At 57.1% G+C, this 12,069-nt stretch overlaps 2 protein-coding genes across 11 annotated transcripts; one reads left to right on the top strand and one right to left on the bottom strand.

The window, feature by feature from the left end:
- Positions 1 to 206: 206 nt before the first annotated feature.
- Positions 207 to 8,183, bottom strand: EEF1AKMT3 (EEF1A lysine methyltransferase 3). Of its 4 annotated transcripts, none has more exons than XR_016216832.1 (4): positions 7,616 to 8,038; positions 7,405 to 7,516; positions 2,915 to 3,045; positions 207 to 2,309 (listed from the first exon to the last, which is right to left on the bottom strand). XR_016216832.1 is itself a non-coding variant. In XM_089308608.1 (4 exons), exons 3-4 carry the CDS (start codon positions 3,024 to 3,026, stop codon positions 1,918 to 1,920), a joined length of 504 nt encoding a protein of 167 aa, XP_089164734.1. In that variant the 5' UTR covers positions 3,027 to 3,045; positions 7,405 to 7,516; positions 8,045 to 8,183; the 3' UTR covers positions 207 to 1,917. The 4 variants fall into 4 exon arrangements, 3 of the variants coding, with proteins under 3 accessions (XP_089164734.1, XP_089164735.1, XP_002720992.1); XM_089308608.1 differs by lacking the exon at positions 7,616 to 8,038 and adding an exon at positions 8,045 to 8,183; XM_089308609.1 differs by lacking the exon at positions 2,915 to 3,045 and having other exon boundaries at positions 207 to 1,524; positions 7,616 to 8,037.
- An 80-nt stretch (positions 8,184 to 8,263) lies between these two features.
- METTL1 (methyltransferase 1, tRNA methylguanosine) lies at positions 8,264 to 12,007 on the top strand. 7 transcript variants are annotated; one of them, XM_008274232.5, is made up of 6 exons: positions 8,264 to 8,451; positions 9,155 to 9,318; positions 10,212 to 10,372; positions 10,464 to 10,577; positions 10,705 to 10,806; positions 10,962 to 12,007. In XM_008274232.5, exons 1-6 carry the CDS (start codon positions 8,264 to 8,266, stop codon positions 11,115 to 11,117), a joined length of 885 nt encoding a protein of 294 aa, XP_008272454.3. In that variant the 3' UTR covers positions 11,118 to 12,007. The 7 variants fall into 7 exon arrangements, with proteins under 7 accessions (XP_008272454.3, XP_002720991.4, XP_069908626.2 ...); XM_002720945.6 differs by having other exon boundaries at positions 10,188 to 10,372; XM_089308606.1 differs by having other exon boundaries at positions 8,276 to 8,577.
- The last annotated feature ends 62 nt before the right edge of the window (positions 12,008 to 12,069 follow it).

Here is a 12,069-nt window from a genome sequence, read left to right as displayed (position 1 = left end):
ACTCCCGCCAGCCGGCGCGCAGGTGAGACGACACACTACGGCGTGGCGGAAGGGCCAAAACGCTCCACCGGTTCGCGCCTGTCGAGGACGGCGCCACCTGTTGGCCGGATGGGCGCACTCCCCTGCTTGACTCCCAGGAATCAACGCCAGCAAGGCAGATAACAGAAACCGACAAACGAAGTTGTCACAAATACAAGACACGCGGGTAACACTTGACTATTTCTTTATTGCCAATACATTTTCCTGTTTGTTGTCCATTTGTGATTCGTGACAAACTTTTGAGGTAGCTGGGTGGGTTCAGGAATTTGCTCAGGCTGGTGGTCTCCGAGATGGGGTGGGGTCCCTTCAACAAACCCAGTATGTATCCGCTAAAGGAACAAAATATCTGCTGGAAATCTGTGTGTCAGGAACCGGGCTGGCTTCAGGGGTGTGTTAGGCAGCTTTTGGGGACTATAACAAAATGCCAGAGATAATCGACTTAGGAAAGAAAAGGGGTTATTTAGCTCAGCCTGGGAGGCTGAAGTTTCCAATGGCACGATGCAGGCGCAGGCTCTGGCTGTGATGGAGGAAGTATCATATGGTAGGGCGGGGGGGGGGGGGCAAACTCAAGCTCTTACAACCACGCTCTCATGAGAAGGACCTCCCACGAGGCCCCCACCTCTAAACACCGTAACCAGATTAGGCTTGCACCCTCTGGGTACCAGTAACTTAGACTCTGGGGCTTAAAATCCTGCATGAGTTTAGGAGCAAATCATATCCAAACCACAGCAAGGGGGGATTCGAGATGAATGAGCCACAGCCCTACCCTCAGAGGTACGCTGGTGGCGAGAAAATCAGCCTCAGACAAACACGCGTCCAAGACAGGGTAAGGCCCCCGAAGATGCACAGTGACAGGGTCCCAGGGAGAAAGAGATCGCGTCAAGCAGCAGACTTGGCAAGCTGTTTTAAGCAAAGAGGCAAAGGAGGATGAAGATTTCCGAGTGGCAGCAATCGCCCACAAGGGGTCATCAGAAGATGAAAAGCAATGTGGGGTCACAAAGGGACTGGCTGAATAGCACCAAGCAAGAGCTTGCCCCTGCCTCAGCAGGCAGTGGAAGCTAGGCGGGGCTGATGCTGGGAGACAAGAGTTTACAGGATGGGTCGGAGGAGAGAGTGTCACAGAGGTGACTACGTGCCTAAGCGGTAAGCAGGGGGAGCCCCAGCCGAGGGGCCCCAGCGGGAAGAGGAAGGAGGGCAAAGCACAGCACGTCAGGGAGGGAAGACGGGCGGGGCTCGTAAACCTAAAGAGAGGTCGACACGCAGCACGAGCTTTCTTCTGCGCTGCGTGATGTTCTGGGATCCGGGCTCCACCTCTGGAAAGAATGAGGCAGGACTGTCCGGGGGACACCTCCGCTGTCTGATTCCAGCGTCAGGGATGGGAGGACTCGACCCAAGGAGATGCGGTGCTGCCACACTCGTCTCTCGGAGCAAGAACTGGGTGGCCTGGGGCTTCTTCCTTCTCAGCCCTTTGGCGAAGGCTCAGTCCTTTGGGCATGGAAGAAATCCTTAATGCTCATTTATTTTCCTTTTTTAAAAAGATCCCATAGATTTTAGCAAAAATAAAAAAAAAAAGTCCACTGTGTGTCAACAGACAGGAAGTGCCCTGTGACAGTCTTTGCAGTCACTGCTCTCACATCCCATGTCTTCCTTGCCCCTAAAAGTCCTGGCTACCCTCCCGTCGTCCTCCTCTGAGAACGGGAGCTGGGAGCCCGCCTTGTGCCGGAACCCCAGAGCTGCCAGGGCCCCCAGGGGTTGAGGGGGACAGAGAGGGGAGGAGCCTAGAAGCATCCATCCTTCTTGGTGCGTGTGTGTGTGGCTTTGGAGAGTCTGCATTTCCTCCACCAGGACAGGGGGCTGAGAGTCCCAGAAGGGGTGACGTCATGCAGACTTTGGCTTCCTGTGCCTGGCCCTGTAGATGTTGACGTTCTCATCCTCATCCCGCTGGGCCAGCTCCAGTTGGAAATGCTGGGGCAGGAGGTGCTGGAAGAAGCTCTCTGTGCCGTGCTCCTGTCTCATCTTGGCCGCCAGATAGATGGTGCCACGGGGCCCGCACAGGTGCTGGAGGGTCCCCAGCAGCAGAGGGAAGGTGGGCTCCAGGTACACGATATCAGCCCCCAGCACCAGGTCATAGTCTCCAGGGAAGACATGCTGGTCGATCCCCCAGGACAAGGCCCGGACCTGCGCCCGGCCTCCAGGTGGCACATTAGCCTGGACGTTGTCCTTAATCTGTTCTAGAGCCAGGGGCAGGTCAGTGATGGTAACATCCCCCCCTGGGAGAGAGGAAGGGGGAGAAAAGCAAGTCAGAGGGCTCGCGGCTCCAGCCTGGGAAGTCCGCAGGCCTCAGGGCCTACAGGACAACTCCATCACGGCCCGAAGTCCACACCTGGGCTTTCAGGGGCCCTAACCTCCACCTCACCCACTGCCCTGCTCGCTACTCCGCATTCTACAACATCAACATTCTAGTTGAGCTAATCTTCAACCCCTGGGCCCCACACGCAGCAACAGCTGTCAGCAGGAGCCCGGGCGGGACCAGGCTGGAGACGGGCTGTGCACCCAGCCCCACTGACACGGGGCTGCCGTCGGGGTCTGGAAAGCTTCCCAGAAAATGTGACCTCAGCTGAGCCCAAAAGGACAAGCAGGGGTTGGTCAGGTGGAGCTCTCCAAGCACAGAACAGCAAGGGCAAAGGCCTCCTGGCTATTCAAGGAAGGCTGGATCTGAGCCATACGTAGAAGGCACGGGGCAAGAGGACAGTGGCCATGACATGCTCGGGAGAGTCGGGTTTGATCCCAAGGAGGACAGGTTTGAAGAGTAGAAGGAGGGCTGAAGAGGATCGGATCAGCATTCCAGAAAGCCCCAGTCATGCAATGAACGTACAGACAGAACACCTCATCAGTTCTAGGGACAGTGGCGAACAGGAGGAACCCTCAGCCTTCCCTGAAGTGCAGTTCAGAGGTAGAGACACAGTAGGACGTGCAAAAGTCACCATTCGGTCGTGGTCATGGTCCCTAGGGCAGAAGAAGCGGGAGGTACAAAGAAGTCCTTCATGTTTATCACGTGCCCATACGCCAGGTATTGAGAGTTCAGCAGTGAACCAAGCAAAAGAGAATCCTCCTCCCTGTCCCCCATGGAGCTTTCAGCCTAGTGGCAAGAAACACAGGGGCCAGCGCTGTGGCGCAGTAGTTTAATCCTCTGCTTGCAGTGCCAGCATCCCATATGGGTGCCGGTTCAAGTCCCGGCTGCTCCTCTTCCTATCCAGCTCTCTGCTATGGCCTGGGAAAGCAACAGAGGACGGCCCAAGCACTTGGGCCCCTGCTCCTACGTGGAAGACCCAGAGGAAGTGCCTGGCTCCTAGCTTCAGATCGGCACAGCTCTGGCAATTGCGGCCATTTGGGGAGTGAACCAGCAGATGGAAGACCTTTCTCTGTGTCTCTCCCTCTCGCTGTCTATAACTCTACCTCTCAAATAAATAAATAAAATTAAAAAAAAAAGAAAGAAAAGAAACAGACAACAGCAAAAAAAAAAAAAAAAAAGTCAAATAAAACACACCGTATGTCCAATGGTCACGAGCACCCAACAGGGAGAGGCGGGGGGAACTGCCCGGGGGAGAGGGCAGGGATCTATTTTTAAATTGGGGTTAGGGAAGGCCTCACTGAGCAGATTACATCTGGACAAACGCCCAAGAGTGGCAGTGCAGCAAACCACGTGGATGTCTCAGGTTAAGTCTACCAAAGGTCAGACCAGCAAAGGCAGAGGCACAGCCATGCCTGGCAGGTCTCAGGGACATCAGGAAGACCAGTGGCCACAGCGGAGGGAGGGACAGCAGAGATGTGGTCCCAGTCAGGCCTTGTTGGGAGAATGTTGGCTGTCAGACTCATACGGGAAGCCACGGGAAGATTCTCAAGGGAAGAATGGCGAATGCCGACTTATGTTTCAAAAAGAGCACCCCGCTGTGGCAATGGGGAAAGACCACAAAAGGGCAAGGTCAGAGCAAGGAGACCAGTGGGGAAGTGGCTGCCACAACCCAGGCGAGAGCTGATGGTCTGAACCAGGGCAGTAGCAATGGCTAAGAAGCAGTGGGATCCAGAATATAGCTCGAAAGTTAGGCAAAGGAGTCGGCAGCTAGCGAGGGAAGAGTTGTAGCGTCACAGGCATAAAGAGATCATCTGCAGCCAAGAGGGGATGGGACTGCTTTGGGAGTGAGTGCAGACTGTGGAGACTGGCCTCCTGCGTGAGCTGCTCCACTTCCGACCCAGCTCCCTGCTAATGCACGGGGGGAAGCAGCAGAAGATGGCCCCAGTACTTGGGCCCCTGGACCTACGTGGGAGACTCAGATGAAGCTCCTAGTTCCTGGCTTTAGCCTAGCTCAGCCCCAGTCATGTGGCCACTTGGGGAGTGAACCAGCAGATGGAAGATTCTACCTCTCTCTCTTTCTCTCAGTCTCTATACAATGCTGCCTTTCAAATATATAAAAAATAAAATATTTTTAAGGGGGGGCAACAAAAGAGAATAGAAAAAGAGTGCAGTGAGATGGGCAGAAACCAGAATTGCGGAACCCCAGAAATCAGAGGCTGAGTCTTGAGGAAGAAGGACTGAGATGTCAATGTCAATGTCAAATGTGAAGTCCTTGGCCAGCGCCACGGCTCAATAGGCTAATCCTCCGCCTGTGGCCCTGGCACACCGGGTTCTAGTCCCGGTCCGGGCGCCGGATGCTGTCCCGGTTGCCCCTCTTCCAGGCCAGCTCTCTGCTGTGGCCAGGGAGTACAGTGGAGGATGGCCCAAGTTCTTGGGACCTGCACCCCATGGGAGACCAGGAGAAGCACCTGGCTCCTGCCATCGGATCAGCACAGTGTGCCGGCCGCAGCAGCCATTGGAGGGTAAAGGAAGACCTTTCTCTCTGTCTCTCTCTCTCACTGTCCACTCTGCCTGTCCAAAAAAAAAAAGATGCATTTATTTATTCATTTGAAAGAAGGAGAGGTAGATTTTCCAGTCCTTGGTTCACTCCCCAAAAGGCTACAATTTCCTAGCCAAAGCCAGGAGCCTGGAACTCCATCTGGGTCTCCCAAAGGGGTGTCAGGGGCCCAAGTGCTTGGGCCATCTTCTGCTGCATTCCCCAGCTCGTTAGCAAGAAGCTGGGTCAGAAGTGGAGCAGCTGGGACTCGAACTGGCACTCATGGGGGATGCCAGCATCATAGGCAGCAGCTTGACCCACTATGCTATAACGCTGGCCCCAGTGATGCCAAGTTTTAAATGAGACCAGTCAACCCAGGTGTGTGTCTGGGGAGCTCCCAAGCTAGCTTGCAGGTGGGAGGTTAAGGAGGCCTTCTTTGGGAGTTTGAGCCGAGCAACAAAAGGTGCACGAGCACTAATCGGGTGGTAAAAAGGCTTCAGAAGACAGAATGTGCAGCCAAGGTCAGAGGAGGTGACCCAGGGGCACTGGAAGAGGCTGGAGAGGAAGGCAGGGCCTTGGAGGCTATGCTAAAGGCGTTGGTTCTATCATGAAAGTGGTTGGAAGATCTGGGGTGGAGGTGTGACCACAGCTGCATTTTGAAAAGACTCACTAAGCCGGTGCCGCGGCTCACTAGGCTAATCCTCTGCCTAGCGGCGCCGGCACACCGGGTTCTAATCCCGGTCGGGGCGCCGGATTCTGTCCCGGTTGCCCCTCTTCCAGGCCAGCCCTCTGCTGTGGCCAGGGAGTGCAGTGGAGGATGGCCCAGGTGCTTGGGCCCTGCACCCCATGGGAGACCAGGAAAAGCACCTGGCTCCTGGCTCCTGCCATCGGATCAGCGCGGTGCGCCGGCCACAGCGCGCCGACCGCGGCGGCCATTGGAGGGTGAACCAACGGCAAAGGAAGACCTTTCTCTCTGTCTCTCTCTCTCACTGTCCACTCTGCCTGTCAAAAAAAAAAAAAAAAGAAAAGAAAAGACTCACTCTAAGCGCTGCATGGGTGGAGTGGGCAGAGGCCTGCGGAGGGGCAGGCAGGCCAAACGGTGCAGGCCAGGTAATAGTAGTGGCCTGGACTGAGGGAGCTACCAGTGGCAACAGAAAAATCTGAGAAGATTCAAGAGGTTTTTAGCAGATAAAATAAATGGGACTCGAAAAATGTGAGCGTGAGCGAGCAAGCCACAGCAAAGGTGCTGTCTGCCTTCCCACTGGGTGGACAGCAGTTTGACTCACCAAGACGGGGAAGCCTGAAGTTTGGGGGCAGGGGAAGGTCACAAGGTCTACTCTGGATACCCCCGAGATCTCCTATGGGGAAGCTGGGCCAGGCTCTTGTGAAAACCTAGGCATGAAACGGCAGTGAGGAGCACCCAACCCCCAGGGCTGGCTGCCGGCTGGGGTGCGAAGGAGGAGAAGGGACCAGTCGACACGCAGCTATCTGACTTGGCAGCTGAACAAGGGGCAAAGGAGGAGAACCAGTCTGGGGAGTAGGTGTTGCCACCCACAGACATGCCTTTGCTCCCCTTTTAGCATAACCGCCTGCCTCTCACCCACCCGCCACCCAGGCAGAAGCTGCTGCTGACACTGCCTCCACGCTCCCTGGACCTGCTGCGCTCATGCCGTGCGCCTTCTGGCCGCCCAGAGCATGGTCTACACAGGTTCCAGGGGGTCGAGGCAGACGCAGCCAGGGTGGGCGTGCTCGCCACAATGTCAGCACAGCTCTGGGCTGGCCATTCCCCCCCCTCCTCCTTGGGGGAGAAGGCGTCTGATTCACTGTTGAATCCCCAATACCTGGCAGGATTTGTGGCACAGAGGAAAGCTGGTTGATGGGCTCAAAGGACAGATGTCTGCCTCTGGGAAGACTTCCCTCCTGTGATCAAGAACATGCCAATTTGCATTCCAAGGGAGATGCCCTTGGAAGAGTCTCTCAGTGAGTGCTTTGGGGACAGACGAAGTTTACGTTAAGAACATGTTTCCTTTGCAGGTTCAGCGTCTTGATCAAACTGAAGCAAACCTTTCCTTAATCTTCCCTTTCCCGAGTCTGCGGTATTCCTATCCCTTCTTCCTGGCCCTAACCTTCAGAAATGCACCTGCTAGTTTCTCCCAGCAGTAACAACCTCAAGAATCTACATTCTGTTAAAAAGGAAGCTGTAAAGCGCTCCTGAGGTTGAACAACACCATGCCCAGAGCAAAGGGTTCAAGGGCAGTCATTCTCCGTGAGCCCACAAAGAGCAAAAACGGAGAGGACTCCTTCCACGAAGCTTGACAGCCAATGCGCAGCCGTCTGGCACACTGAAACAGGAGCAAAGTCAACGTGTGTTCAGAGGGGCTGGGCCGGGCCCGGAGCTCTCCCTTGCCCAGGAACCCGAGACGTGGCAACTTCTGCGGCCGCCGCCCCGCCCCCACCGCGAAGGCAGCCCACGCACCCTGCAGCGCCGCCAAGATGCCCACGATGCCCGTCCCCGCGCCCAGTTCGATAACCTTCTTGCCTCGGAAATCAACATTTTGCTTCTCGAAATATTTGCACAGGCTCAGAGCCTACGAGAGAAAACAGAGAAAGAGAGGAGAGAGAGAGGCTGTCTCGGGGCTGGCGACCTCTGGCAGAGGCGGGGTCCGGGCTGGGGGCTCGCTCCTCACCGCGTCCCACACGCGCGCAGCTACCCCGAGGCGCGACCCGAAGTTCTGCGTGATGCTCAGCGCGTGCCCGCAGAAGCAGAAGCGGCTCCTCTCGGTGTAGGAGTCGGCGAAGAGGCCGAGCTCCCGAGGGAACACCGACTCGGGCTCCGACTCCGGGTCTGGACCGCGGGCGGCCATCGGGCAGGGAGCGCCCGAGTCCTCAGCGGGGCACCGGCGGGCGCAGTCCCCGCCGCGCGGTGGCACTGAGCCCCGCCTCCTCCTGCGGGACTTCCTGGAGGTGGATGGGGCGCTGCCCCCGCCCCGTGCCTCGCGCACCCCCGACGGGACCACGCGGGTCGCACCGGGCAGCCTGGCCAGAACCCAAGGACAGGGAGTGCGGGGTGCAAAGTGGAGGGCACTGTGGCAGGCGAGACCCCAGACCCCTCTCACCTGCGGAACGCACAGGTGCCTGCACGCAGCATGGCGGCCGGGCCGGGCCTTAGCAAACTACGGGAAAAGGCAGGACTCCAGGCTTGGCCCCGTCCGCCGTGTTAGAGGCCGGAGGTGCAGAGGCTCGCCTCCTGCCCCTGGCCCCCGACCGCCCTCCGCGCCCAGCCCAGAGCAGGGTGCACGTGTGTCTTTAAGGGGCGGGGCCTACTGGAAATAGGCATGGTGCGTCATCATCCTGCGCCTGGGACCTCCATCCCCACGTGGATTCGCCGGAGAAACCCGGGTCTGGGCGTCATGGCTGCTACCGAGAGTGGGAAGGCGGCCGGAGTGGAGGCCTTGCAGCCCCAAAAGCGCTACTATCGGCAGCGAGCTCACTCCAACCCCATGGCGGACCATACGCTGCGCTAGTGAGCGAACGGGGTCGGGGCCGGGGCGGGGATGCTGTACGCAGCCCAGGGGAGCCGTGGTGCTTGGACGAGTGGGACGGTGTGGGACAGGCCCGGGAGCATCGGCCGGCTGACGTCAGCTTAGGGGTGGGTTCGGGAGATTTGACAGCGGGCGGAGTTAGAGGACTGGGAGGGGGTGTGGCGCTCAGGCCCCAAACTGTGTAGCGGTGCCCCGCCTCTGGAGAGAAAGAAACTTAACTGAAACTAGGCGATGGAGGCAGAATGCCAGTTCTCCCTTTCAGTTTTGTTTGTTGGGTTTAATAACAAGACAAACATCTGTGCAATCCTGCCCACACCTCACTCCATCCTTTCCCCGAAAGAGCACATCAACAAAATAGGGTCCCAGTGCCTTAGGCAGCAAGTCTCTGGGAGAAGAGGAACTTGTGCCCCAGAAAAGAGAGCTGTCTGCCATGGCCACATCAGCCCGCCGAAGTGGAGATGGGCAGCTCAGCAATCATGGGCCTCGTGATTGGTGCTGATTCACGCTGGGGGTTGAGGGGCTTCCTTTGTGCCTGGAGGCCTTGGTGCCCATTGTTACAGAACTTCTGAGAAACCTCCTCCCCACCACCTCCTCCTGCTCCCCTCTCTCCGACCCCCCCCCCCACTGCTACTTATGCAATGATGTCACCAGCCTGCTCACTTCCTCATGTCTTCTTGCCAACAGCCCTGTGAAGCCAGAGGAGATGGACTGGTCTGAGCTCTACCCAGAGTTCTTCGCTCCACTCACTCAAAATCAAAGCCATGATGACCCAAAAGATGAGAAAGAAAAGAGCACTCGGGCCCAAGTGGAGTTTGCAGACATAGGCTGTGGCTATGGTGGCCTGTTAGGTAATCCGTGGGCCGAGCCAAGATCGAGGTTCTGCCACCTCAGCAGGTTTGGGGGTGGGGGGGACAGAGTTGGCCTTTTCCCTTCAGACCAGACACCGGTGACATCAGTGTAGAGCAGCCCCTCCCCCCCCCCTGCTCTGGGTCTGTGGCCTTTGCCCTGCCGAAGGGAGAGGGCTGCCTCAAAAGCCTCTACGAACGTGGGTTGTCCTGTCTGGCTGCAGTCCCTACATGACATGATGCATTTCACCTGCCAGGTGCCGGGTCACTGAGCTGGTCAGCACAAGCGTCAGAGATTCGACGCTGTGCCCAGTGATCCTGAACTGTCAGGGATTCCACAACAACCCTGCCCCCTCCCCCTCCCTCGCCAGAACTCAGCCCTCACTCTCGTGTTTTTGGGTTCCTCCTGCATCGTCCATGTCGTCCCAGCCATATGTGCCAAGGTACTTCTGTATTCTTAGGTCTTCCAGTATAGATAACAGCCTGGCAGAGAGGAAAAGCATGGTACTTGGTAGCAGAAAACCTTGCTTCAGGTTCCAGCTCTCCCCCATCTCAGCTCTATGATCTTGGGTTTTTCTGGCCCTTGGTTTTCTCATCTTTAGTTTATTGCAGGGTTAAATGAGATAGTGTATGAAAACTCTAAAGCAGCTGCATATGTACTGCACAGGTATTCCCAGCCTCCTATCCTAGTCCTGGTGGCAACTCGCATATCTCCCCCATCCACTTCCCCAGCATAGACCTATGCATAGAGCTGTCTCTGTCCCCTCTTGCCATTCCCGACTGTGGTACACCGAAGGCTTCCTTCTGTGGACCGACCGCTGTGCACTTCCTGCAAGTATGACTGATGATCCCGTTGCTGTTTCTGTGTCCAGTGGAGCTGTCTCCACTCTTCCCAGACACTCTGATGCTGGGTCTGGAGATCCGGGTGAAGGTCTCTGACTATGTACAAGATCGGATCCGGGCCTTGCGTGCAGCTCCCGGAGGAGGTTTCCAGAACATTGCCTGTCTCCGCAGCAATGCCATGAAGCACCTTCCGAACTTCTTCCACAAGGGCCAGGTACGGAGGGACCCTGGTGGGCCAGGCTGGTCGGCAGGTGGTGCCGGAGGCCAGGGTCTCACCATGCTGTTGGTGCATGTCCATCTCACAGCTGACAAAGATGTTCTTCCTCTTCCCTGACCCACATTTCAAACGCACAAAGCACAAGTGGCGAATCATCAGCCCCACACTGCTGGCAGAATATGCCTACGTGCTGAGAGTCGGGGTGAGTCGGCGGGGGGCCTTCCCTCGGAAGTCACTGGAGATGCATGTGTGAGCTGGCACTGCCGCACCCATCACCGCTGCTGGGTTGCCTGCAGCTGCCTGTCTAAGGCGTCGTCACCCACACACAGGGACTGGTGTATACCATAACTGACGTGCTGGAGCTTCACCACTGGATGTGTACCCATTTTGAGGGACACCCCTTGTTTGAGCGTGTGCCCCTGGAGGAGCTGGTAAGTAGGGTGCATAAGAGGAGTCGCAAATTGTGGGCCCTTTCCAGAGAGGTTCTGCACCCAGCTCAGTTCCCAGGAAGATGCGCTGAGAGACAAGGGGCCGGGGACAGTCTGAGAGGCAGGCAAGAACTTAACGGGGCCCCTCCTCTTCCCAGAGTGAAGACCCCATCGTGGGACATCTAGGCACATCAACCGAGGAGGGAAAGAAAGTTCTACGCAATGGAGGGAAGAATTTCCCAGCCATCTTCCGGAGAGTGCAGGACCCCATCCTCCAGGGACTGAACCCCGATCCCACCCTGCCTGCGCACTGACTGCCTTCCCTGCTGGCCCCCATCTTCCCAGGACTGGAAAGAAGATCAGGCCTCCTGGGCCTTCCCAGCTGAGCCTGAGAGAGACAGCAACCTCTCAGAGAAGTTGGGGGGCAGCCGAGGGCAGAGCCCTGCTGTTTACAACTGCCCCAACTCCTCTCGTCTGCTTGTCCCTCCACTGCCAGCAGAGAGCAAAAGGAGCTGACTGGAAAGGTCAAAGGACCTTGGACCAGAGGGGATGGGGGGGTCCTTGCTCTCTTTTAGCACTCCCCCTGTGGGATGCAGTGTTCCACTTTCTAAACTGCCTGCTAGGCGCAAATCCCCTGCCCACTAGTGTTTGCTTTGCAGTGCTGGGGATAGCGTGAGTGTGTGTTCATGTGCCCAGGCTGTTGTTTCTCAGGAGTGGGTATCACGTGCCTTCCCCAGCCCCCAGCCCGCCCCACCTAAGACTTGACCCCGGGGGAAATCTGTGCTCCCTCTGCTGCTGCTCTCCCTGGAGAGTCCCTGGGAGGGTAGGGGATGGAGACCCTCGCCTTGTCCATATTGGTCATCGATTCCAACACTTCAGAGCTGACCAACTGGCACAGAGCCTGGTAGGGGTGGGGAGGCAAGGAGCCAAGAGCTGAACTGGAGGATTCTGAGGCTGAAGGCAGAAAGGGGCTACCACCCAGGAAGCCCCCCAGAGGGAACTGCGGCCCCTGGGCACTCGGAGCGCTCAGCCCTGGCCCCACCCAGCAGCCCCCAGAAATCTCTGACTTTTCTAATGTGCAAAGAAGTTCCTTTATTTCTGCTCCTCAAGCCCCAGATTCCCGTGACTGGAAGGAGGGGTTTGTTGACCTTCAAGACACCCCTACCCCCCCACCAAGAATAAAATAAAGATGAAGGTGCCTGGAGCCATTTTAACCCATTAACCCACCTGCACTGTGCCCAGAATGCGTTAGGTCCAGAGGAGGGA

The sequence above is a fragment of the Oryctolagus cuniculus genome, chromosome 11 (assembly GCF_051225735.1).
Source record: "Oryctolagus cuniculus isolate XC-2025 breed Fujian yellow rabbit chromosome 11, ASM5122573v1, whole genome shotgun sequence".
NCBI lineage: Eukaryota > Metazoa > Chordata > Mammalia > Lagomorpha > Leporidae > Oryctolagus > Oryctolagus cuniculus.
Note: the sequence above shows the minus strand (reverse complement) of the source record. Positions and strands in the feature narration are given on the sequence as shown.

Excerpts from the sequence above, each read along its gene's own strand:
- EEF1AKMT3 (XM_002720946.6), bottom strand. The coding sequence starts at position 7,792 with ATGGCCGCCCGCGGTCCAGACCCGGAGTCGGAGCCCGAGTCGGTGTTC. Across the intron at positions 7,517-7,615 it reads CTGCGCGCGTGTGGGACGCG|GCTCTGAGCCTGTGCAAATA; the intron begins GTGAGGAGCGAG and ends TTTCTCTCGTAG. Across the intron at positions 2,310-7,404 it reads CATCTTGGCGGCGCTGCAGG|GGGGGGATGTTACCATCACT; the intron begins GTGCGTGGGCTG and ends CCTCTCTCCCAG.
- METTL1 (XM_002720945.6), top strand. The coding sequence starts at position 8,264 with ATGGTGCGTCATCATCCTGCGCCTGGGACCTCCATCCCCACGTGGATT. Across the intron at positions 10,373-10,463 it reads ACTTCTTCCACAAGGGCCAG|CTGACAAAGATGTTCTTCCT; the intron begins GTACGGAGGGAC and ends TCCATCTCACAG. Across the intron at positions 10,578-10,704 it reads CCTACGTGCTGAGAGTCGGG|GGACTGGTGTATACCATAAC; the intron begins GTGAGTCGGCGG and ends ACCCACACACAG.